Raw genomic sequence first — 25,381 nt, 5'->3', positions numbered from 1 at the left:
AAATGTTACCACTCAAACTAGCAGGGGCGTCTTAGAGGGGCACTTGTTAGGTTAAGAGCAACAATGAAGCTATAACCCACTGTCACCACAGCTAAAGCTTCGTACTTTTACGGACTTTCACCAATGGGAGGAGACTCGATATATAGAGAATCACTTATAAAGGATATATCAACTAAGATATGTGTGAAGTGATCTCGGGGAACCTTTCCTAGGGGAGGCTCAAGAATGGGACTTGCTTGCTTCTTAAGCAAGGTACAAATCTTTCTAAGAGAAGGGGATGAGGATTTAAGGGCTAGGTTTAAGGAGTGTGAATTGTAAAAGAGCTTCCAAAACCCTAAAATCCTTGTTAAACTTGGTTTCCCAAGTGGTTTTTGAAGAGTTGACTTTTCAAAGGTATGGGACCAAGTCGACCCAAGTCAAGAGGAAGGAGTTTAGCAACCAATTATAGACTTGACCTAAACAAGGAAGAGAGAGGGACCAAAGAATTGATTTTCAATTGAAGGTGCAAAATGATCCCTATGAGGAACTAGCCTAGGGAAACCTAGGGCAAAACCAATCTTGAGGCTAGGGCTTGGGATATCTCACAACCCCACCATCAGAATTTCCTCAAATTTGGAGGAGCCCTGGGAGAGACACTAGCGTAGTTGAGGCCAAGAGATCGAAGTTTTCATATGGGTGGTTACAAGTAAATGATGCCCTAGGAACCCTAATGTGGCTAGACCTAGAATAAAGGAGGAGAGGTGAAGAAAATTGTTTCTTTAAGTGATCACCTTATGGTAGACTAGCGCCTAATCCTTTCGGGAGATTTGAGTCAAGAAGAATATGAAGATAGACTTCATTTCTAGGTCAAGGAGGCTCTAAGATCAACTTCGCTTGTCATCTAGGGCAACGAAAAGTGACCTTAAAAAATTTTATACTTCGTTTGCAAGGTGGAGTGGCTTGTGAAGATATATTTGATCATAGAATTATCCCTAGAAAAATTTGTTCAACATACATGGCCCATACATAGAGATATGCTATATAGAAACATCATTCCACAATTTTGCAATAAATGCATGTAGCAACTAGCCCTAGTATAGAGAAAATCTCATTTTAAATGCATGTGACAAAGTAAAAGAATAATAGCATTAAATTGGTACTTACATGCAAGAGAATATATCCAACCACCAATAAACTTGCCAATCATGAAGCTCCAAGACAAGTAAATACAATCCACACATCAAAATTCATCCATGCTCCAAAATTCCGTCCACCAATAAGGAATAGCGAAAATCTCAAGATCGATACAAGTTCAAACCAAGTGATGATGAGAAATTAACTCTCATCATTTGTATTTATACACCTCTAAGGAGTGTAATTTAGCTATTTGAGCCTACATTAGCCCATAAAACAAAGATAATGTGCAAATAACTAACTTTTGGTGACAAGTCCACCAAACTAGCTCATAAACAAAATAACAAGCCTCTCAAGAGGTCAAATGATCAATAATGCATATCGTTGGGCCCTCTAAGAAGCCTGATGAAGTCCATAAGTGCCATAATGATGAATAGGATTTCTAAAAGTAATGGACAAGAGGGTAGCCCCTTATTCTCCACATAATAAATTTGTGGTGCTCCCAATGGCAATGAGGGCACACAAGTGACCTTATGGGTCTCCATGTAAGTCGAAGATGCCTATAGAACATCTGTAAGGGCTCAGATAACAATGTAAGTGATGCCACATCAACATACAAGCCCAAGGTCATCTACCAAGTACATGGTACAACTGTGGGGAGGGTTGGGCAAAGATGAACCAGGAGGTCCAGGTGCATCTTCCTCGTCCAATAGGTAAATGTCGAGCAATCTCTGAACATCTCTAGGGATCCATGGAGTGTTGTCTACTGTTGTGGAGGCCCACGACGCTCAACGCACACCCTACATGTGCCAATGTAGCCCTCTGGAGGGTTAGGACCCCGGATAGGGAGACCAAACCCAAAATAGAGACCAACTGCAATCTTGCATAAGATCCAATACATCCCCTAGCCTTCCAATACAACAAGTCATTAAGGAAATCAAGTAAAAGAGCTTACAAACCATGGGCAACAGTGGGGACTTCATAATGGTATGCCCTTCCATAACGGGTTTTGGCATGTGTTAATGTCTCCAAGCTCCAAATGGGGTTAACCAAGTATCCTATTAGGTGGTTTCTACTTCTAAGGGGGATAGTATGTCCAAGGTACATCCTTTAAAGGGTGGTGGCATGTGATAAAAAGATGGATGGAGTAGGGCATGAAAGGGGCAACCCTAGGACACATGCTGGGGTACAAGGGTAGCTAATAAAAGGGAAGCCCAAACTTGGGTATATAATGTATAGGAGAAAGCAATCAAGGTACATGAGGTGCCCCAGCTTGATTTTTCCGCTCTTCTTTATATGCCTTTTGCCTTTTATGATTTTTCTTTAATTCAGTGCTCGAGGCTCAAGGGGTATGAGCATGATGTGTGAGATATAGCAGTGGATACCCCCTTTACGGTGGGGCGGTTCATTGCCCGCCAGGGGTTGGGACAATCATGGGTTCCTAAATGATAAAGGAGGCTCATTTAGGGCATGTAGGAACCAGGGTGATGGCCATGATAATGGGGTAGAGCTCGTGTATTAGCTTTTGCCCACATGCTAAATGTGTTTGTCCCAGGGCATCTTTTGCATTTTATGGTACATTTCCTGTTGAATGTGGCCAATTATGATTTTACTTTTCTTTTCAGTTGCATCAACCTCCGAGGCATCATTCCAAGCCCGACCCAAGGTATAGGCAAGGGGAAGGGGAAGGTTAGCCATATGTGGACCTGGTGGAGGAATGTGGACCCAGGTGGGAAAAATGATGAATGGGGTTATAAAAAGTGGAAGGGGAGTAATACATATGTGTGAGGGCGTAGGAACACGCAACTAAAATCAGGGTTTCCCATGTAGTATCATCCCTAAAGCCCAAGGGTCAGTAAAAAAGATCCCACACGACTAGGGTCCAAGGTTAACATCCAAAAGAGGTCTAGTGGACGAACACGAACGTAGCCCACTCTTTCCGTCGAATTACCCCATTAATCCATGCCTAGAAGTATCCATGATAAGCAAACTATAATACTCAATTACCAAATGACAAGGCATACCTTTAGGTTTAGGAGGCCCACCTTCAAACATACGATCATGGCAGATGTGTGAGGGTCCACATGTCTGGCTCAAGGGGTGGAGAAATGGGACAATGAGCTATTTGGTGGCTGCAAGGGGCTACTGGTTGTCGGCTGCCGACTTAGGACCACCTTCAAACATACGATCATGGCAGATGGGTGAGTGTCTACATGGCTGGCTCAGGAGGCAGAGAAATGACACAATGAGTTATTTGGTGGCTGCAAGGGGCTGCTGGCTCCCGGCTGAGGACCATCTTGGAGAAAAAAAATCCCAGGGATATCATCCACAAAATGGTGGGTAACAAGGACCACGCTACCAAAATCAAGGTTTCCCAAGTATTGCTCATCCTAAAGCTATAATCCAGTAGGGGAGATCCCACAGGACTAGGATTGAGGATTACCCCCCCAGTTAAGGTAAGGGAACAAGACTACAGTCAATCCCTTCTTCCTTCCAAGTCACCCAGTAATCCAAACCAAAGTGTGCCCAAGAAAAACAAGCATAAACACCCAATTACATAATGAAAAATCATACCTTTGGGATTGGATGGCCCACCTTCAAACATACGATCTCGACAAATGGGCAACGGTACACAATGGCTAGCTCAAGTGATGGAGATAAAGTAGCACATCAAAGTTATCAAGTGGCTATCAAGGGTTGTTGTTGTTGGTTGAAGGAGGATACATCAAAAAGAAAAGCTCTCCAAAGGGGTAGCCACTTTTGGTGGGCCACATTTGGCTCCAGCTGAGACATGAGCTCATTGTAGAGCACATGATCCATGTAATCAATCAGGGAGGTCATGAGAACCTCAGCAATCCTCTGGGACCGCAGACTTGTCACCTACACATCACAGACTATGTTTCGGAGCATGTGCACTAGGCGTCCTTGATCACCTTATTTTTCATCAAATATATAAGACCGTCTAATAAAGAAAATATATTCTAAGATTTAATATTACACTAAATGCAATCTAATCTACCATGAGCAATCAATATGATATTAAATTCTAATGCAAAAATCAATATGCAATGCATCCTACTCTAAGCTTAGTCACCGCGTTCGGCGAGAAAATTCTTTCAAGTTCGAAGTTCATTGTACTTAAAGGCACGCCGAATTTGTTCATTTTGGTTTTGTCGAACATCAAGGCAAACCCCAACACGAACCGGATTCGAACCCGAACACCATCACTGATGCGAATAAAATCATTTGTTTTTTAAACCCAATTTATTAGGTGGATTGGTCCAGTCACCAATTCTGGTTTTTAAAACTATGGGACAGACCACAACAGCGTGCATCATTCCCTGGGGCAAAAGGACCTAAATGAGCGACAACAAAAATTGGTAAGCAAGATCCAAGCTTATGATTTTGATATTGAGCATGTGAAGGGAAAGAAGAATGTTGTGGCCAATGCACTCTCCTAGAAACTAGTAGCATGTGCTCTCACGGAACTCATAGAAGATTGGAAGGCACACCTCTCAGCAAAGTATACCAAAACCCAATTTGCCTGCGCACTAATCAACTGGATCATCCAAGATGACATGTACAAAATAGTTGATGGAGTAATTTATTATAAAGACAGGATATACATAGTTCCTGAATCTACACTCAAGGAGAAGATTATGAAGGTTATACATGATATTACTTCAGCTGGGCATCAGGGATTCTTCAAGACATATCGACAAATTTGAGAACGATTTTCGTGGAAAGGGCTCAAGGAAGATGTGATGAAATATGTCATGGAATGCATGATACGCCAACAGAATAAGTTTGAGCATACACATCCTTCAAGTCTTCTCCAACCCCTATCAATTCCAGAAAAAATGGGAGAGCATCTCGATGGATTTCATCACAAGGTTACCCAATGCACAAAAGGTAAGGACTGCATCTACACAGTGGTAGACGGGTTGACTAAATGTGCACACTTCTTTGCCATCTCAACTGATCACTCGGCCAAACAAGAAGAAAAACTATTTTTCAAAGAGGTCTTTAGACTGCATGGACTGCCAAAGAATACAATCAGTGATCGTCACAATAGATTTATGGGCACATTTTAGCAAGAGCTTTTTAGGCTAGTGGGAATTGAATTGACCCCTAGCACTAGCTATCACCTTCAAACCAATAGTTAGACAAAAATTGTGAATAAGTGGATTGAAGGGTATCTATGGAACTATGTGACGAGTCAACAGAAGTCATGGATTAAGTGGTTGTACCTTGGGGAGCATTGCCACAAAACCACCTACCACTTATCCATCAGTATGACACCCTTCAAAGCTCTATATGGATATGATGCACCATCCTTCATTGACAAAAATTTTGGAGACAGCAAAGCACCCCTTTCCAAAAATGGATACAGGAAAATAAAGACATTCTCAAGGTACTCAAGGAAATTGTACAGGTTGCTCAGAATCATCAGAAGATGTACGTGGACCAGCTTCGAACTGAACATTATCTTGAGGTGGGAGATCTTGTTTTCTTGTGATTGCAGCCCTATAGACAGTCTACACTCAAGAAGAGCGGGGCAGAAAAACTAAAGTCGAGGTTTTATGGGCCTTCAAATTTCTTTGTAGAATTGGCGATGTGGCATATGAGTTGGAGCTACCAAGTGACAACACAATCCACAATGTATTCCATAAGCCATGCCTCAAGAAGCTTGTGGTCAGCAGGTCAATGCCTCTATCGAATTACCACCTTTAAACAAAGAAGGACAACTGGAACTAATTCCGGAAACAATCACCGTTGTGTAGGAAAAGAAGCTAAAAGGAAGAGTAATTCCGGAATATCTCATCAAATGGAATAATTTACTAGAGGAGGATGCGACATGGGAAGGAGCACAGATTTTGCAGCACCCGAACTTGCAATTGCTTTAGAGCAAACAATTTCAGGCAAGGGGGCAACAATGTCCTCTATGAATTGAGGACAAATGGGACTCATTAGCCTATCCATCCCCATAGGCTATAGTCCACCAAAAAAGGGGAAAAACCCCAAAATACCCATTACTCGGCAAGTTTTGGGGCAACTGGGCAAAAAAACCCAAAATTGGGGTTTTGAGTAAGGTTTAATCAACCAATTAAGACGATGAAACCCCTCAAGAAAATCTATAAATAGAGGAGGATTGAATTCATTTTGGAGCATGAAGCGTGAATCAAATCATTTGTTTTTTAGCCTTAGCTCCAACATTTATTAGACACCTTCTCTCTCTTGTCCATTTCAATGGTGAAAGATTCCACCCTAGTTGACAACCTTTTATTATTCCCCTTTGTTCTAAATTTATGCCTGAGACAGCGTAATTTTGGGAGACGCATTTATGTTTTGGTCAAGTGATAACTATGGGAAGCAGCGAGCACTATTCTAGCACAGGTATTTCTTTGAGACAGCGAAATTCTCTTGTTTGATTGCAGGTCCTATCCATTTCAGATGGCAATAGTTTTCTTTCTTGACTGGATTTCGGCTTTGGCTATAAGCAATTGTTCCTTAAGGCAGCGGAAGGGTACGAGTCCTATAACAGTCAGCTAGGAGTCATCTCTCTAATTCGAATCAATGTCCAGGCACAAAAAAGACCTTGCAAGGCATCTAGAGGTTGTTTTACTGGCCCCCGCACGTGCAATAGCAGTAGATGATTCGTATGGACGTTGGACACAAGCTAAACTTGGACATAAATTTCAAAGAAGATGAAGTCTCCATACATGTTGAAGGGGAGCCGCACCAACAAGAAACCCTCAATGAGTAATATTTAATGTTTATACAATTTAGCCATTGTATTAAGATAAATTGTTATATGGAATACTAGGATAAATTGCCCTAGTTCATTACACTGAGCCAAAGGTCTCGAGTTTGAAACACCATCGGCTCACGCTGGGGCAAATTGTTGGGCATTGGATAATCTAGCACTCCCCGTGTGTTTTACGACATGTGCTTAATCGCATCCCGAGGATCCATTAACTTTGGTGATGCATCCATTTACTAACACCTGTGGGTTTTGGTGTAATGAAGTCGTGATTCCAACATGTTGCTTTCTCCATATCCATTGACCTACTTTTTTGGTCACATCATCTTGTGTTGTGGGTCATAAATTTGGATAAAATGCAAGCTTGATGAATATAAGCTGCCAATTACATGCATTTGTAATATTTTAAACCAAGGTTACTTGGAAGAGGGAGCCAAAAAGGGGAGCATCAGCGAAAACGGGAGCAGGAGCGGGAGTGACATTTTCAGAAGCTCCCAGTTTGGAAGCGATTCCGGGGGAGTTTTTTATATAATATATATTTTTTATATTTTGATGCATATATGTCAACAAAAGAACGTAGAATGATGAATTAGATATAAATAACATAAAAACATAGATTGAATCATATAACAACAATCATTTAGAAGTTATAATCTTCATCAACCACGTCCACAAGTTAGTAACATAGTAACATACAACATATTGACTCACATGATTCATCAATCTTAAAGTTTCAAGCTTCCAAAATTCAATATATAACATTTATCATCATTGATCACCAAAGTTGTACTTGTAAGCTAAGTGTAACCGTTACAACAAATAATATCTAACATGAAATGAAATGAAACAACTTTCAACTTTCATGAAGCATCATATTCATAATTGATTACTAATGAGTTATAATTGCGAACTTCAAACTTCAAACTTAAATTGTCATATATTGCTTACAAAAAATATCATAATAAATATGAAAGAATCAATAGTTATAAAAACTACTAGAAATTAGAAAAAACAAGTAAACCTATTATCTATTGCTAATGCTTGGGCCTCTTACCACCGCGATAAATGTCTAATTTTTTAGTCTTGTTGGAAAAGCAGGATCTTTGTCATTAATATCACCCTCTAAGCATTAATATCCAGAGGTATCTTTGTCATAACCTCTAAATCTGTATAGGGATCTTTGTCATTAATATCATCCTCTAGCATATTAACATAAGATAGAAAAAGCATGGCATATCAAGTCAAGATTTTGTTTGAGTGATGTGTACATTTTTAGGAGGGTCATGATAGAGGAGTTCAACAACCAATGTCACTAACATCAAGGTATATAGAGGGATTGGTGCTCTTGATTAAATACGAGTTATACGAGTTCCATACCCTAAGACATGACAAAATCCAATGGAAACATTGCAATCCCCCAAATCTTGAAATCCTGAAAAACTGATGTCTGCTGGATTTTGAATGAAATCTAAAATTCTACTTTCTCCATATGAAATCCAATGAGGTTGGAACCACTCAATACTAGGGTCATATGCTTGATCATTACGCTGCCCCACTCAAAACTTATTTGTTTCTTTGAAAAAAATTGCATTTGGAATATTACTGCAAAAAAAGACTAAACGCTCCTGAAAAGGCAGGGAGCGCGCTCCCAAGGGGCTCAAGAGCCACTCCCGCTCGGAGCGCGAATTGGGAGCGGGAGCGTGAGGGGGGAGTGCTCCCCTGCAACCCTGTTTTAAACACTAGAAGAGTGAAATAATCGATTTGTAAATACTTGTATACACTGTAAACAGAAGTTAGACATCAAAATACAGATGGGCATGCATAATCATAGTTATGTATCCAATTTCAAATATTTATGTATTCTGGATACTTTTTCATTAGTCTAGAAAATCTCTCCTTTAGGAAAAACCTTGGAGAATTCACAATCTCAAAATCACATGCAGGACACTCATTTCCTTTTTATTTGGTGCTTCTCACAACTTAGGGTGATGGCATGTCCAAGTCCAAAGCAAACCACATTCAAATTGCTAAATGACTAGAATTCATATACACTACCAGTTCTTATATATGATAACATGACAAAGACCAAACAAGTTTGAATATGCAATAAGGGACTTTGATATATTACACATACCAGATGGAAGCAGTATAATCATAAAATCAACGGAAATATACAGTATTTCAGGACAAAGAACGGATAAGAACCCATCTTAGAAAGGGTCTATCTTATATGACCTGGTGCCACAAGTTATGGATATACTTCTTCCTCAATTGCTCTTGCAGTAAACTACATCAAAGCCTATAGATGCATCAAATGAATCACACAATATAGCTTACATTTTCTCGTGCTTCTTGGTAAAGTGCTCGTACACGAGAAGCACCAACTCCAACATAAATCTCAACAAACTGGGAAGCCGAAATCGAGAAAAAGTTGACACCTGCCTCACAAGCTACTGCTTTTGCCAGTAATGTTTTGCCAGTTCCCGGTTGCCCGCACAAAAGGATGCCAGCTGTGACCACAAAAAACAATAATTTACATGACAATAGTGACACTAAAGATGGAAAATTAAATTTAACTTTTATTGATATCTTCAGAGGACCAAAAAAAAATCAATGGACATAAAGACCAATCAGCAGGAATACGCAACAAAAGAGAGAGGGTTTGATGCATCTCTGATAGATATATATCTAAGTACAATCATAAAACAATATCAGAAAGAAAAAAGAGAAAATAGAAAAGAGGACTAATCTACTTTTGAGGCATAATCCATAACGCCAGGGTATGTAAGACCTAGTACTCTGATGACCTAGCCATGCAACTTAACTCGGGTAAAATGCAAATAAATGAGAGGGGACTTGCAGATAGCCCTCATCTATGACAATGAAGACACCAAAACTAGACACAATATCTATAGCAGTAAAATCATCTGTGTTTGGGAAGAAGTCACAGATGTACTCTTTCCAATTCTGCTCTATCCTTGGTGATAGTTGTCTTCCATCTCTAGAGATGGTTGTCTATGTGGAATTGCTCTCCATTTGTTCAAGGAGAAAATCTGAAAATTTAACCTGCAGGCAAGCTTCAAGTATGTTCTCATCATATTTGATTTGAATCAAGTGTATTCTCATCATATTTGAATTGGGATTCAGAACAGATCACGACATTCCAAGTAACCAAAGGATCTGCCAGCTTTGCTAGTTGGAGCCAGCAACAGGACAACATTTTATCTTTGGCTGTCCTGCTACTATTAGATCCATGGTAGATTTTACTGCCTCTTATGTGATCCTGGTGGATCACGATTAACACTAATAACTATATGAGGACCATGTGTAGCTCTTTCTATTCCAGAGATGACTCAACAGATGGAAGCCCATCAATACAGCCATTACAAATAAATATCATGGTCAATTCATCACATCCTTTCATCAATCTAAAAGAAGTTCTACAAGGAAATGAACTCAGGAACATTGCTACAGTAGGTCAGTCAGACAAAGCTTCTCAGCACCAACATTATAGATGCGACACAACTCTCATCACCAGCTTCATATCAACCATGAAAATTAGGTGGGGGGATTGCCAGTCCATTTGTTTTGGTTGGATCTATTGTCATTTAGGGTTTCCATTTGCTTATTGCTTTAGATATCTCTTCATCTGTAATAGAGTTGTTTTTCTAATTTTCTCTTATACCACCATCATCTACTGGAGCTGTTCAATAGCCTCCTAATAAGATTCAACTTCAGTAGAGCAGAGTTTACAGATCCTGTCTTCTCCATAAATCTCATATTACCCCTTAAGCTTGAAGGGATATGAGCAGATCCAAAACTGCTCTTGTGAAAAATTCACCCACTACAAGATTAAAGGCACAATTACACAGTGGGAGCAACAATATCATCAACCACATGCAAGAAGTATCTATAACACAATTTAGGTTGGTAGCTTTGGATCTCTGGGATGCGAGGTCCACTTGGTCTGAACACAGGCCCTATATGTACTCCCAAGGGAAAAGAATCTGACGGGGGGGAGATGATTGATTGAGACTACCATTGTTGCCAGACAAGAAGATACCACAGCTTAGCAATCTGTGTATGCTGAAGCAATCTGCCTAAAAGAACATAATAACAGGCGTGGGTATCAATTCCTCCTAAAGAGTATTACTTATAGGCCATGAATCTGGCCCTATGGACATAAGAAACCAAAGCAAACATGGTTGGCAGGCATAACAGGTGAGCTCAAAATCCTGCCTAGAAACTTAGCATGAATTGTTCTCCTAAGCAGATGATACAAGGGAGCATGAGAATCAAAACCCTCTCGAATCTAAATCAAACACTGTCCTAAAGAAATAATTTGTCTACATATTCTTAAGATAGTGTGTCTCAATATGTTTCCTCCCTTTACAAGTTTACTATATATTGAGATATTACAACATTGAATGTATCATCCTAGTAAATTTTCCCTCTCCTATTTTGTCTTTGAATATTGGACCTATGTATGTGTGCAACTCGGGCACAGTATCAAAGCCTGGAGTGAAGAAATCCAAGGAGTAGTGAAGGAGCAAAGGGACTGCAACAAGTAGAGAAGGTACAGAGGGGCTGTCCACACAAGCCAGCACTGTGCAGAAAGGACAAACCAACATCAAAAAGATAAGTTCTTTACTTTGAAGAATTCTATCTTAACATATTCATAAAAATTATAAATGTAACAAATCAAAATATTTAGAATCCGTTGAGAGAGAGAATGCATTGCTTAGATGCATGAGTTAAAAGCAGAGATACTTGAACTTAGCTGCTACAGAATTCATCCTAATCCATTTATACAACTTATTTTCCACCCTTTTCGGGCAAGTCCTGGAATGCAAAAGAAATCCCAAGGAATTAAAAATTTGGCTAGTTGAAACCAAGTTCAGCCCCAATTTCTATGCCAGTCAAGTGTATATCCTTAATGCTTTGTCTGTATCCTTGGGTCTTACTCCACTAAGTGCCGCAGCAAGACACTCAGCAAAAGGTATCTAGACAGACCAAGGTATTGTACATGGACTCTGGTCTTCATGAATGGTGAGAAAGGAGGCACCAACAAAGTCACCATTAACCAGTCGGTCTGCTTTCAGTTCTAGGAGGGGAATGCCTCAAATGAGGGGTTGACTTACCTAGTACAATAAAGTACCCAAGAGCTTCAGCAGCCATTACATAAAAGCTAAGATAAGATGGCAGCCTTGAAGAATAGATCTAAATGGACCCATCACTTCAAAAGTAAACATATTGAGAGAAGAGAGAGGCCAAAGACTTAACAAAAACAGTTTCCACAACTTTGACGAGCAAAGGGTCAAACCCCAACACCTTAAGGCTTAAACATGACAAGAATGAAGGGCCATTCAACCCTATCATATGCTTTGTTAATATCTATTTTAGTAAAATGCATGTCAAGTCCTACACATCTAGCACATCCCATTACTACATAATCGGCTATGCTTTTGTCTAGGAAAAATCAGCCTAGTTTGTTCAAGATGAATAGTTTTGAGCAGAATATGCTCCTCTTACAACTGTTACCGCTTGGAGCTATTGAACTGCAAAGTCAGAGAACGCCCTATTTGGGATGAACCTAAAGGCACTTTGACATGGAAAAAACCTGCTCCATTGGCATTATGGAGTAATAAATGACCTTATGAAGAAGCCCAAGGAAAAAGGAGAAAAATTATCATCCCCAATCCTTCATTTAATCTTTAATTTATGGAGGATTTGCTGTTGTTTTTTTCTGGTTTGGTGAGGCCTATGTGGTCCTCTTGATCTAGTTATGAAATCCGATTTAAAGAAATGATGTATTGTTGGTTGTTCATTCAATATGAAGGCTTTCCTAATTTGTCTATTTCATCTAGGATATCATACTATGGCTGTTCCTTATTTGTTGAACGGTCGCACATTAATAATTGCATCTTGTGTAAGCACTATCACATATTCCTTCATAATCTAAAAATTTGAACTGGTTCTGGCGCATCAATGAATGGCTTAATTACAACTTCTTTGTAATATACAAACCCTCTTGCTCATTGATCTTGACTCCATAGCTTAATTGGACAAACATTGGTTTTGGTAGTGCACAATCCCTTTATTTCAAAAAAACAACACACACACACAAAAATCATGAACTTATTTTCTAAGGTTTCCCCCCTTGTGTTGAAATAAGAAACACCCTAAAGTGAAAGAAACAATTGTTGTGGTGACAATCAACAACCTTCCTAAGTGCCCTAGGGTTGCATTTCGTTCAAAGACTTGTAGATATGGAAGGTAATAAATTGGTGCCATTGTCAAAGACAAAACCTAACTCCCGAAATTCAATAGATTGGCTACAACAGTTTGATGAGGGCATATCTTTGAAGATCTCACTTTCATTTATTGACTGTTACCGCTCAAACTACTAGGGGGGGGGGGGTCCAAAAGGGACAACTGCTAGATCGAGGGCAACAATGGAGACTTAGCCCATTGTCACCTCAGTTAAGACTCCCTACTCTTTACGGACTTTCATCGATGGGAGGAGACCCGATATATAGAAAGTCACTTGTGAAGGATGAATCAACCAATTGATGTGAAGTGACCTTAATGATCCTTTCCCTAGAAGGAGGTTAAGAATTGAGCTTGCTTGCCCTTCAAACAAGGTACAAATCTTTTTAGGAGAAGGAGGTCAGGATTTAAGGGCTAGGTTAGGGGAATATGACTTGTAATGGAGTTTCCCAATCCCTAAAATCCTTGCAAAACTTGGATTTCTGAGTTGTCTTGGAAGAATTGTCTTTGATGAGAAATGAGACCACATGGGGCAAGTGGACCCAGCCTAGGTTAAGGGGAGGGAGTTTAGCAACCAATGATGATCTTAACCTAAACAAGGAAGGGGAAAGGATCAAAACAAGAGTTTCCACTTAAAGGTGCCAAATTGATCCTATGAGGTACTAGCCTAGGGAACACTAGGGCAAAGTTTGGTCTCAAGGCTAGAGCTTGGGATATCTTGCAATCCCATTGTCGGAAATTCTTCAAATTTGGAGGAGACCTTAAGGACACAACAGCGCAGTAGAGGCTAGGAGATCAAACTTTTTCTATGGCTACTTTGTCGGGAAAATGATGCCCTAGGTGGCCCAGTGTGGCTAGACCTAGAAAAGAGGGGGAAAAGGTGAAGAAAAAGAGGTTTTAAGGTGATCACCTTATGGTGGATCAATGCCTAATTCCTTTGGGGATATGGAGTCAAGAAGAATTATGAGAATGGATCTCGTTTCTAGCTCAAGGAGACTTTAAGGGCAACTTCGTTTAGCATTAGGGCAAAAAGAGAATGACCTTAAAGCATTTATACTTCGTTTGCAAACCAAGATGGCTTATCAAGATAACTTCGATCTTTAGGAAAATTTGTTCAACAAACATGGCCCATACATAGAGATATGCTATATAAAAACATAATTCCACAATGAAGCAGTAAATGCATCTAGCAATTAGCCCTAAAATTGCGAAAATCCCATGATCAATGTATGTGACAAAGTAAAAGAAAATAGCATCAAAATTGTACTTACTTGTAAGAGAATATATCTAATCATCAATACATTTGCCAATTAAGAAGCTCCCAAGAGGTCGAATAATCAATAATGAGGTCGAATAAGTGCCAAAATGATGAGTTAGACTTCCAAAGGTAATGGACAAGGGGTTGGCCCCTTGTTCTCTACATAATAAACTTGTGGTGCTCCCAATGGTTGTGACAGCACACAAGTGACCTCATGGGTCTCCAAGTAAGTCGAAAATGCTTGTAGACCATCTGTAAGGGCTCAGATGATGATGTAAGTGATGCCACATCAGCATACAAATCCTGGGTCATCTGCCAAGTGCATGGTACAATTGGGGGTTGGTTGGGCAAAGGTGAACCAGGTGCATCTTCCTCGTCCAATAGGTGAATCTCGAGCAATCTTTGAACATCTCTGGGGATCCATGGAGTGTTGTCTACTGCTGTGGAGGCCCATGGCTCTCAACACACACCCTACATGTGCCAATGTAGCCCTCTAGAGGGTTAGGACCCCGTATAGGGAGACCAAACCCAAGATGGAGACCACCTGCAATCCTGCATAAGATCCAATGCGTCCCCTAGCCTTCCAGTACAACAAGTCATCAAGGAAATCGAGTAAAAGAGCTTACAAACCATGGACAACAGGTGGGGACTTCATAATGGCATGCCCTTCCATAATGGGCTTTGGCATGTGCTAATGTCTCCAAGCTCCAAATGGGGTTAACCAAGTATCCCATTAGGTGGTTTCTACTTCTAAAGGGGATAATATGTCCAAGGTACATCCTTTAAAAGGTGGTGGCATGTGATAAAGAGATGAATGGAGTAGGGAATGAAAAGGGGCAGCCCTGGGCCACATGTTGGGGTACAAGGGTAGCTAGTAAAAGGGAAGCCCACATTTGGGTATATAATGTATAGGAGGGAGCAATCGTGGTACATGAGGTGCCCCAACCTTGATTTTTCCACCCTTCTTTATATGCCTTTTTCCTTTTATGATTTTTCTTTAATTAACTACTCGGGGCTCAAGAGGTAAGAGCATGATGCGTGAGATGTAGCAGTGGATACCCCTTTGAAGGTAGGATGATTCATTGCCCACCAAGGGATGGAACAATCATGGGTTCCTAAATGATAAAGGAGGCTAATCTAGGGTCTATAGGAACCGGGGTGATGGCCATGATGATGGGGTAGAGCTCATGTATTGGCTTTTGCCCACATGTTAAATGTGTTCGTCCCAGCCTTCTTTTGCATTTTGTCGTACATTTTCCTGTTGAATGTGGCCAATTATGCTTTTTCTTTTCTTTTCAGTTGCATCAACCTTCGGGGCATCATTTCAAGCCAGTGTTTTTAAAACCGGAACCGGTGATCGGACCGGTCCACCTAATGAACCGGTTTACCGACCGGAACCGGTCTAACCGGGACTGGTTTGGTCTAAACGAACCGGTTTTAGAAAAATACATTAAATAATTATTTTTTAATGAAAAAAACTATTTTTAAGATTTAAAAGCATGATTCCAAGCCAATAGAGACAAAATATGCAAAGATTGCTCATTTATATACCATGTAAAGGTGAATATATCAAAATGGCACCGAGTGCAATACATATCATCGACAAAATACATAAGCAATGAGGCTCTAAACCACTAAGAAGATATTAATATCACAAGTAAATTTCATCTAAGGAAAATGTTAGGTTTAATATGTTGCCCTAACCATTTTCCAACATGGTATCAAAGCTATGGTTTGTATCCTTGGTAGCTGGAAATGTCACTATTTCATCTGTAGCTTGATCATTTGGAGATCAAGTATAACAAGACTAGCAAGAAGCTTATACAAAAGAAGAGAACCAAATGACAGACAAAAAGTCTGCCCCTAAATTAAAATAGGTCTGCATAGAGGTCCAAAGTCTGAGGTGTTTCAGAGACACGAGAATCATAGAGGTTCAAAGTCTGGTGTATTTCAGAGACCCAAGAATCACAAAGATCCAAAGTCCGGAGTATTACAGAAACCCAAGAATCACAGTAACTTCGTATAGAAGTCCGAAGATTGTAGGCCTAATAACATTGCAGAGGTACAAAATCTTCCTTGGTTAATAGAGGTCCGAAACTATAATGATACTAAAGAAGGTCTGAAGATTTCAGTGGATTACAAAGGTCTGAATTACAATGGTATTTCAATTTTCCCGAATTGCAGTGATATTTTAAGAACTTAGAAAATTGTAGTAAGGTTTGAGAGATGAAGTATCTAGAACATGTATCATTCCTATTGATAAAGTCATGAAAATCATAACCCCTAAACCACTAAACCACTAAACAACTGCGTTTTTTGTCATGTTTCAGTGGGCTGTCCATAAACCGGCCGGTTTAGGACAAAACCGGCCGGTTAGCAATAAACCAGCCGGTTTTGACCTAAACCGGCCGGTTTTTACCGGTTAGGTCAATTTTCCGGGCACATGGGGCTTCTAACCGGGTTTTTTCACCGGTTCTGACCGGTGAGCCTCCCAACCGGCCGGTTAGGCCGGTAACCGGTTGGACCGAAACGGTTTTTAAAACTATGTTTCAAGCCTAACCCAAGGTGTGGGCAAGGGGAAGTGGAAAACTAAATCCAATGGAGGAATGTAGACCCAGGTGGGAGAAATGATGAATGGGGTTATGATGAGTGGAGAGGGGGCAATATATGTGGATGAGGGAGCGGGACCACATAACCAAAATCAGGGTTTCCCATGAAGTACCATCCCTAAAGCCAAAGGGTCAGTAAAAAAGACCACGAGACTAGAATCCAAGGTTAACATCCAAAAGGGGTCTAGGGGACAAGAGCACAAACCTATCCCATTCTTTCCGCCGAATCCCCCCATTAATCCATGCCCAAAAGTGTCCATGTCACATGATAAGCAAACTACAATACTTAATTACCAAATGACAAGGCATACCTTTAGTTTGAGGAGGCCCACCTTAAAACATATGATCATGGCAGATGGGTGAGGCACCACATGGCTGACTCAAGTGGTGGAGAAGTGGCACAACGAGCTAGATGGTGGCTGCAAGGGGTTGTTGGATGTCGGTTGAGGAACATCTTGGAGAAAAAATTTCTCCTAGGGATTTCACCCACAAAATGGTGGGTAATAGTGACTCCACAAGAAGTGAAGCCATATTCGAAAAGACTCAAAAGTGACTTGTTCTTTTTAGAGGTGAGGACATTCAACAAATTTGAAGGCATTTAAGACTCACTTGGCAACTCCATTGATAGGGAAATGAGGTATGATTTTCATGTGTTCCAGAATTTAATATAACTTTTTCATATTGAAGATTATAAGGTGAAGATATATGGCAATAACCCAAAAATAATTGGATGTCATAGGGTTTAATTCTTTGGATTTCATATGTATTCTTGGGTATCTAAATAAGCTCCCTACTTTAAAGGTGTTAAATTTTTTAACCTAGTAACCAGGCTAACTTATTACCTAGAACATTATCCCATGTCTCCTGAATAAAAATACAACTCATATCTTAACATAAACACTCAGTAGAAGCAAATTAAATAACCAATCTCAGCCACACATTAGCACACAAATTATGCCCAATCAACAAATCTTCATTAAAAATAACTTCAAAACCTACTCAAGCTCCCTTATTGGGAAAATGGCCCACTGAGGAAAAGTACATACAATGAGAACCTAGATCTGATCCATCTGATCAAACCATGTTTTGTTGATCTGGATTTGCCTTACCACTCCTTGCACCTTCCTCGAACTTAGCACACTTGAATGGAAGTCCTTTTGCACCCAACCACTGAAGTCTCACTCTCACCGTGTCTTGTGCTCAAGATGTCTTGGGTGTCTTCTCCTTTCGCCTAGCCTTTCTTTTATAAGCTTTGAGTTATGACCAAATCCACAACCTTAATCTCCAAAGTAATTGACAGTTGAGATTATATCTCACCTCACTTGAAAACGACAGTTGAGATTCATCTAATTCACTAATGCAGCAATATTTGTATTTCATTAGATTAACTCACTTTATCTTATAAGAAAGAAATTACTTTGGTTAGACACCTAATCCTCGGGATTCGGTGAATATTATAAATATGTAAATATGTAAATAAAGGAAAAATGAATAGTCAGAATAGGAACCGACCTTGGAAGATGAATCCCAAAGGCTGCACCTTAATGTTATAAATTTTGTTCACATTAATGCAATGGGAAGAAGATTTGGGAGTCATTCCTTGGTCGGACTTTTCTTTCTCTTGTCGTGAAAGTGTTACTCTTCATTCTAACTCGCCAAATGTGTGACTTGCTGGAGTTAGAGAGGTTGTGTGTTACTCTACCATTCCTCTCCCTTGCCCTATCCACAATTGGATCGATTTCGACTCTTCATTTTCATTCGACTTTGAAAGAGTATGATGCCCATTTTTCTAGACCGAAAACTGATACTTTTTCTCTCATCTTGTCTACAAGCTAAAACTTTTCCTCCCATTCATTTCTAGTGTCTCCACTCACACCAAAATGCTAATGAGTGGAAATGCTATTATGTCCATTTTGACCAAAACTTACTCTATTGCTTTGAGAGCGCCATGTACAAATCCTTGGTTTTGGAGCTGCGGTAGATTTTGACATGGTTTTTCTGCTCTCCCCAATGTTGTGAACGAAGTAGCTCTTATTGATCATTGTTGTATCCAATGCTCCTTTATCGTTGTTGGATAGTACATATGAGAGCACCCTAGTCGCAAAGTTGCATACTATCAACGTGCGTGATTGGTGTGAAATTTTAAATATTGTTGCAGTTAACTAGTTATTATTCTCCTATAAAGTTCGATTATTTGTCTTTTGCAATTGATTTGCGGCAAATACTAAATAAAACACTATTGCAACTTCACATCAGTGTTGATAATATCGGTATCGGGAAAATATCGAGGAGGGTCCAAAAAATATCTTATCGGCAATATTGGCGAAAATATCGGCAAATATCGGCAAGCATAAAAAATGCATAATATATTCATTTTTTTCAGATTTCTAAACATATAAAGCAATAACAACATGAACTAAACACATTGGCACATAAATATGAAGAAGGCACTGATATATATGATGTCAAATAGAAATGATACATCAAACTTCAAAGGCGATACCAAATCCTGCTGATCCCTAATTGTCCAATCAAGGACTCAAACAAAATAACATCACATATCCTGCTGATCCCTGATAGTGATAATTGTCCAATCAAGGACTCAAACAAAATAAGTTCACATATATAAAACTTTAAAAGTATTTCATCATCATGAGTTATAAACTTATATGTAGCAAAAGTTGCCAAACAAATAAAACTAGCAGCTATCTATCTGAGACCATTGGCCTCTCCCTAGCAACTTTCTTTCTGTCTTGTTCAGCAATTGATTCACAAGCTTTTTGTGTAACCTCTGCACTAGAAACCATACAAGGCATTACATCTGCATCATATGCAGAGAGTCTAGCCAGATGGTATTTCAATCGTGTAACCCCTCCTAACATCTTGGTCCCACACAAGTTGCATGATATATATGCCTGATTTGCCCCACCAACAGCCTCCCCATACTCCCAAAATGGGTCCAAGGCTTTTGGCATATTTGACATTTGTAGTGAACTAATTCAAACCTAGGGCACAAAAAAAAAAAACAAAAAATTGGCATTAAACCCCCCAACACAAAATGAAAAAATAATAAGTAATAACTACCTCATTCAAAAAAAATTACTACATTATTTGCATTTTGCAATGTGAATGAAAAATGGCAATAAGAAGGTGCAAAAGAAAGTTGAAAAAAAAAATGAAGCTTGCTGTCCAAATATGGAGAAAACCCTTGCATTGGTTCATGGGCATGAAAATCATAGCAAATGGAAAAAAACAAAGAAACAAAATGTTGGTAGGCAAAGAGGCAAGCAAGCATAACCCTAAATCTATGAAAAAATCATTAACATAAGGGTTTTTAAGAACATACCTGTTAATGGAAGAAATGAAGTTTGTCTCACTATTCTTCAATCTTTGATCCACAAAAAAATCTTAATTGGTGGTGATAATCGTTGTTTGATCCTCAAACCCTCCTTGACAAGCACCACAAAACTCTTTCCCTTCCTTCTCCAACACTCGGAAACAGAAATGAAGAAAAAAAAAACCAATTTTCCCTTTTTGTAGCCGCAGAAAAACACGCCCTGCAATATTTTAAATCGTCGTGCGATATTTTGCCGAAATATCACTGATATTTCGGAAATATCGCGATATTTCTAGGAGCCGAAAATATCGCGATATTTTCTCGGCGATATTTCGGCTCGCCGAAAATATCGTGATATTTACGCTATTCGGTGATATTCCGTCGATATTATCTACACTGCTTCACATAAAATCAATAAACCACAAGAACTGAGAAAATATTGCACACACAAATAATAAACACCAACATTTTTGGACAAATGTCCCTGGAAAAACCTGAATGTGTAGAAAACCATTTCTGCAGATGAGTATTTATATTATTCTTCAGCAAAATTTGTGATTGAAAATTACAACTATTTACCATAAATTAGCAAACCTCAAGAAAGTTATTTACGTCACTTACACAAGTCGATTTGGCTCCCTGGAGACAATTTAACCCTCCTAATTCAATTCAGCCTCACTCTGGCTCAGTAAATCGAACCACATATGTGGCCCTGGAAACTCAACCCTCTCTGGCACACTCGCACTGTTGGCAAATAAACTCATCCTCCTTTGGAATTCAACTTTTCCTAGAAATCTCAGCTTCTCCTATGCAAATTGTTCACTCCGGCAAATGTCTCTTTGCTCCAGCAACTTGGCCTCTCTTAAGCAACTCACACCACTGGAAACTTGATCTCTTTGCAGATAAAATCAATCTCCCACAAACTTTGGAAATAGTTGTGAAGAATTTCCTCCGGCAATCATGTTTCAGTCACTTTTGATCTCGATCTGCTAGTGCGCTCATGTTATCATTGCACCCTTGCTATAATTGCAGATTTGTCTTTGATCTCTCTAATGTGTTCTCCAAATGCCCATTTGTTAAGTTTTGATTAACATGTTCTTTGCATAGGACAATTACTTCAGTCTTCCATATAGCCCAATTATCAATCCATTTCTTTTCATTAGCAATCACATCAATTATTATCACATTGGCAATAACTGAGGAAAGAACATAAACAAATAATGCAAAGGACAAGCCAAGACAAGAGGACACATGAATATGGTTCAAGCCAGGGAACCCCAAGATGGGGAAAACCCTTGATCAATTCTTCTTATTATTAATGTCAAACGTTCAGCAGAGAGAGATAAAGAAAGTACAATAATTAAAGATCAAGTTTGACTAGCAAATAGGAGAGCCACCATCACTGCCCTCAATCATAGATGCAATTATGGAGCTGAAGTCATCTGTAAAAGAAGTTGACTGGTTAGGGCTAATACCTGTTTATCAAGGAACTGTTTCAATCAGGTCAACCATTCATCTATCATTCAAGACTACTTGAGAACATCATATCTTATGTTTACAAGTGTTGGAGTTTTGTTGCTTGTTGGTCCTGGTTAGGACATGAAACACAGTGTTACAGTCTTTACAAATACACCTCAAATAGCCTACTACAGTTGCGGCCTCCCTTCATGTCGATCTGTCCTCCTTCGGCTTCCAATCTAAGCTTGATCCGAACCCTAAATAAGTCTTCATGCCAACCGAAATAAGTCTACAACCCGCCTTGGTAGTAGCTTGTCTTCTCGGCCTACTATTGAGCAGGAAAAGGTAAGCGGCCTGCTTGAGAGACACTTCTAGAAGATGTGCCTTTTTGGGGAGAGAGCTTTCACATCCATAAAATCAACCCTAAGCACTACAACTCCAGTGGTCATCTTCAGGAATACCTCGGACTTGTAATATGAAATAAAACAACCCAAAACAGTGTTCAATCAAGCCCAAACTTGCCTTCAACGTGTTCGGCATCCTACTAGAGGAACTCAGTCCATTAAGAAGCCCAATCAAGATGTCAATCATGCCCATCCTCCTTCGTTGGAGCTATCTTCCTTTTGCGGCCGTTTCAGAGAGAGAAAGATGTGTGACAAGATGTGACCAATATGGATAGAGGACACTTCTATTTATAGGATTTGGAGAGCGGTTCCACTTGAATAATTTACCCCAAGCCAACCTTGATAATTTGCACATGTGAGGGATTAATTTCGAAAACATATTTTTTCTTGTCCACATTTGATGATCTTTAGGTCGATTTTGGTCCTCTCGAAAAAATGAATTAAATGCCATAGTTATCTTTTTCAAAAGACCTTCCCATAGTGAAATTTGGCCCTAGTTGCCAATGTTAACACTCCCTCTCAACTAGGAATAATTCCACCTGCCAATCCATCCATCATCATAGATCATCATGCCATCCTGTCATTGTGAACCATCTCTATATCTCATCTCATCTTTGCTCTGTTGAATAATGAAGAAGAATCGATCAAGAGTGAGTCACAAGACCTTACCACTCTCTACTGACAAAAGTCAATCCACATAACCAAGGGGCGAACTCTAATCGGACTTGATCCCAAGAGATCAAGTTGAAGAAACATCATTTATCCTAAACATAGGGAGTACGACAGTACTTAGTGTGTCTATCGGTAGTGTTATGGTCCCTATCCACTTTTCCCAACACATTGAACAGATGAGAGGTACTTCCCATGTGTCTCGGACTACATCGATAGGATGATGCAAGAACACCGATAGGGAAAGAAAGAATATATCACATCTTGCTCACAACCACAAGTAGGGAAAGGAGAAACCACATCCTACAAACATATGTCACAACCACACATAGGGAAAGGAGAAACCACATCCTACAAACCCATGTCATAACCACACATAAGGAAAGGAGAAACCACATCCTACAGCCACATGTCACAACCATCGTAGGGAAAGGGTAAACCACATCCTACACGCATGCAGATCACTGAGAGAAGGGAAAGGATGAACCATGTCCTACATGCATGCCAATCATCAATGGTAGGAAGGATCCTACATGTGGGGAAAGGATGAACCACATCCCACCGACATGTCCACAAGTGACAACCAGCATATGCCTATTTGCATCTTTGACTGGGGTGTCCGTAGAAGAAGGTTAACCACTCATCTTGCTTATATGCCATAGGAGAAGGTGAACCATTCATCATATGCATATCTCATCAATCGTAAAGGAAGGTGAACCACTCACTCTACGCACATGTCAATCATCATGGGGTATCACAGGGGAAGGTGAACCACTCACCCTATACGTATTGCACCTATAGGGGAAGGTGAACCACTCACCCTATGGTCACTCATAGCTCCAAGAAGTACCCAAACCCCCAGGAGCTCCCAAAGCTCAAAGTTAAACCAAAACCTTCATAGAAGGGTCTTTCCATGATTCCCAGCCTCCCTCTGAAGGAAGATAATCTTGACCTTACCAAAAGGCTTTGTGAGGATGTTGGTAATTGACACATCCATCCTCAAATAATGGAGCTTGATTGCTCCTTGTTGTACTCAAAAAAAAAGTGGAACACAGAATTCTCTTGAGGACGATTCTCATTCTGCAATATACAATGGTGGTTTTCAACATGTGCACAAAAAGGCTCACTAAATAGATTCTTCAACCGAGTGGCTTCATAATAAGCCATGCTTACTCAGAGCAACTGACTTCAGTCAATGATTCATCTATGATGAGGGTGGATCCTAGAAGATATAGCACCTAGAAGTGCTCTTTCCATTCTTATTTCCAACTCAGTTAATATTGAAACATCCACGTAATCTTAGCTTCTTGGCAGAGAACAACAAACCATAGATAATGGAACTGTTGAAGAATCTAGGGCAGTCAGAGTTAGTGTGATTCTTCTTAAGCATGATAACTATTTGTGAGATGTTTCAACTTTTTGCTTATTAGCATATTCTTTAATATTAGTGTCTTCTTTAGTTCATCAAATAGCTACCAAAACAAAGAGACAAGAACACAAGATGTTGGCATTTTGCCAGGGGCAAAACCTCTCCCTATTGGAGAGGAAAACCTGCACTAAATTCTTCTTATAGAGATTCCAATTGAAGCCCAAAACCCAGATGTTAGAAATTCGAAATACTATTATACAAATTTCGGATCTATACAAACAAATTACAGGTCTGAGGAGTATGAGTCTGACTTCGCTCCCAGATTTATAGATCTATGCTCTTTCTAGTTTAAGCACAATATTTAAAAGACATAATTTTTTAAAAGAGGTAATAGCCAATAAACCCTGCAAGAGAAGTTTCGTTAGATAAACCTTGAGGTTTCAATCAAACAGGCTCTTCAGATCTTATGCCTTGAGAGTCGGTTGGTCCAACCAAGGACTTCCCCAAACGCGCAATTTTTAAAGTATGAATGATTTCTGCAAACACTAGATCAAATTGTAAGATCGATAGAGATATAAAATAGCAATACAATCTTCAAGAATTAAAGATACCTGTTAATTCAATCAAATTAAAATTGCTACCTTAGATCCCATAAACCAAGCAAGATACCTATGCAATAAATTATTCCACGAAAGCTATAAATTGACAATTTATAAATAATATTCAGCAGAACATTAAAAACTATATTACCATAAGACGTAAAAGAAGAACACCACCATGAATGAAAACCCCAAAGACTTTTGTGTTATATTATTCCAGAAATATTACAGGAAAGCTTCGAGAGCTAGTACGTGATTCAATGATCAAATCTTTTTGAATGACAAATGACCTCTAATTTATGGATTAATTCTTCAATGGCTAATTGGCTTGATTTCCATCAAAGTAATCTCGACCGTTGATAAAGATTTAATTATCTTTTAATCTTCTCCGTCGAAATTATTTTATTTTTTAGGACAATTCGAATTTTTCATTCTATTCATTTTTAATCAACTCAAAATTAATTATTTTGAATTGATTTCCTCAAAAATTTGACTTTCACTTAACTACCAAGGGTCGAAAATCTCTTGAAA

At 39.4% G+C, this 25,381-nt stretch overlaps 1 protein-coding gene across 3 annotated transcripts in view; it reads right to left on the bottom strand.

Annotated features, from left to right (window-relative positions):
* Window positions 1-25,381, bottom strand: part of EMB2083 (AAA-type ATPase family protein) — a 377,023-nt gene that overhangs the window by 339,698 nt on the left and 11,944 nt on the right. For all 3 annotated transcript variants that reach the window (XM_089424030.1, XM_089424037.1, XM_089424043.1), the window contains exon 2: window positions 9,215-9,387. In XM_089424030.1, the coding sequence (XP_089280156.1) occupies window positions 9,215-9,387 (173 nt within the window). The remainder of the gene's footprint in view (window positions 1-9,214; window positions 9,388-25,381) is intronic.

The sequence above is a fragment of the Pinus tabuliformis genome, chromosome 6, assembly GCF_031772625.1.
Source record: "Pinus tabuliformis cultivar Carrire ecotype Pingquan chromosome 6, CPIR1, whole genome shotgun sequence".
NCBI lineage: Eukaryota > Viridiplantae > Streptophyta > Pinopsida > Pinales > Pinaceae > Pinus > Pinus tabuliformis.
This window is presented reverse-complemented; position numbering and strand designations above follow the sequence as displayed.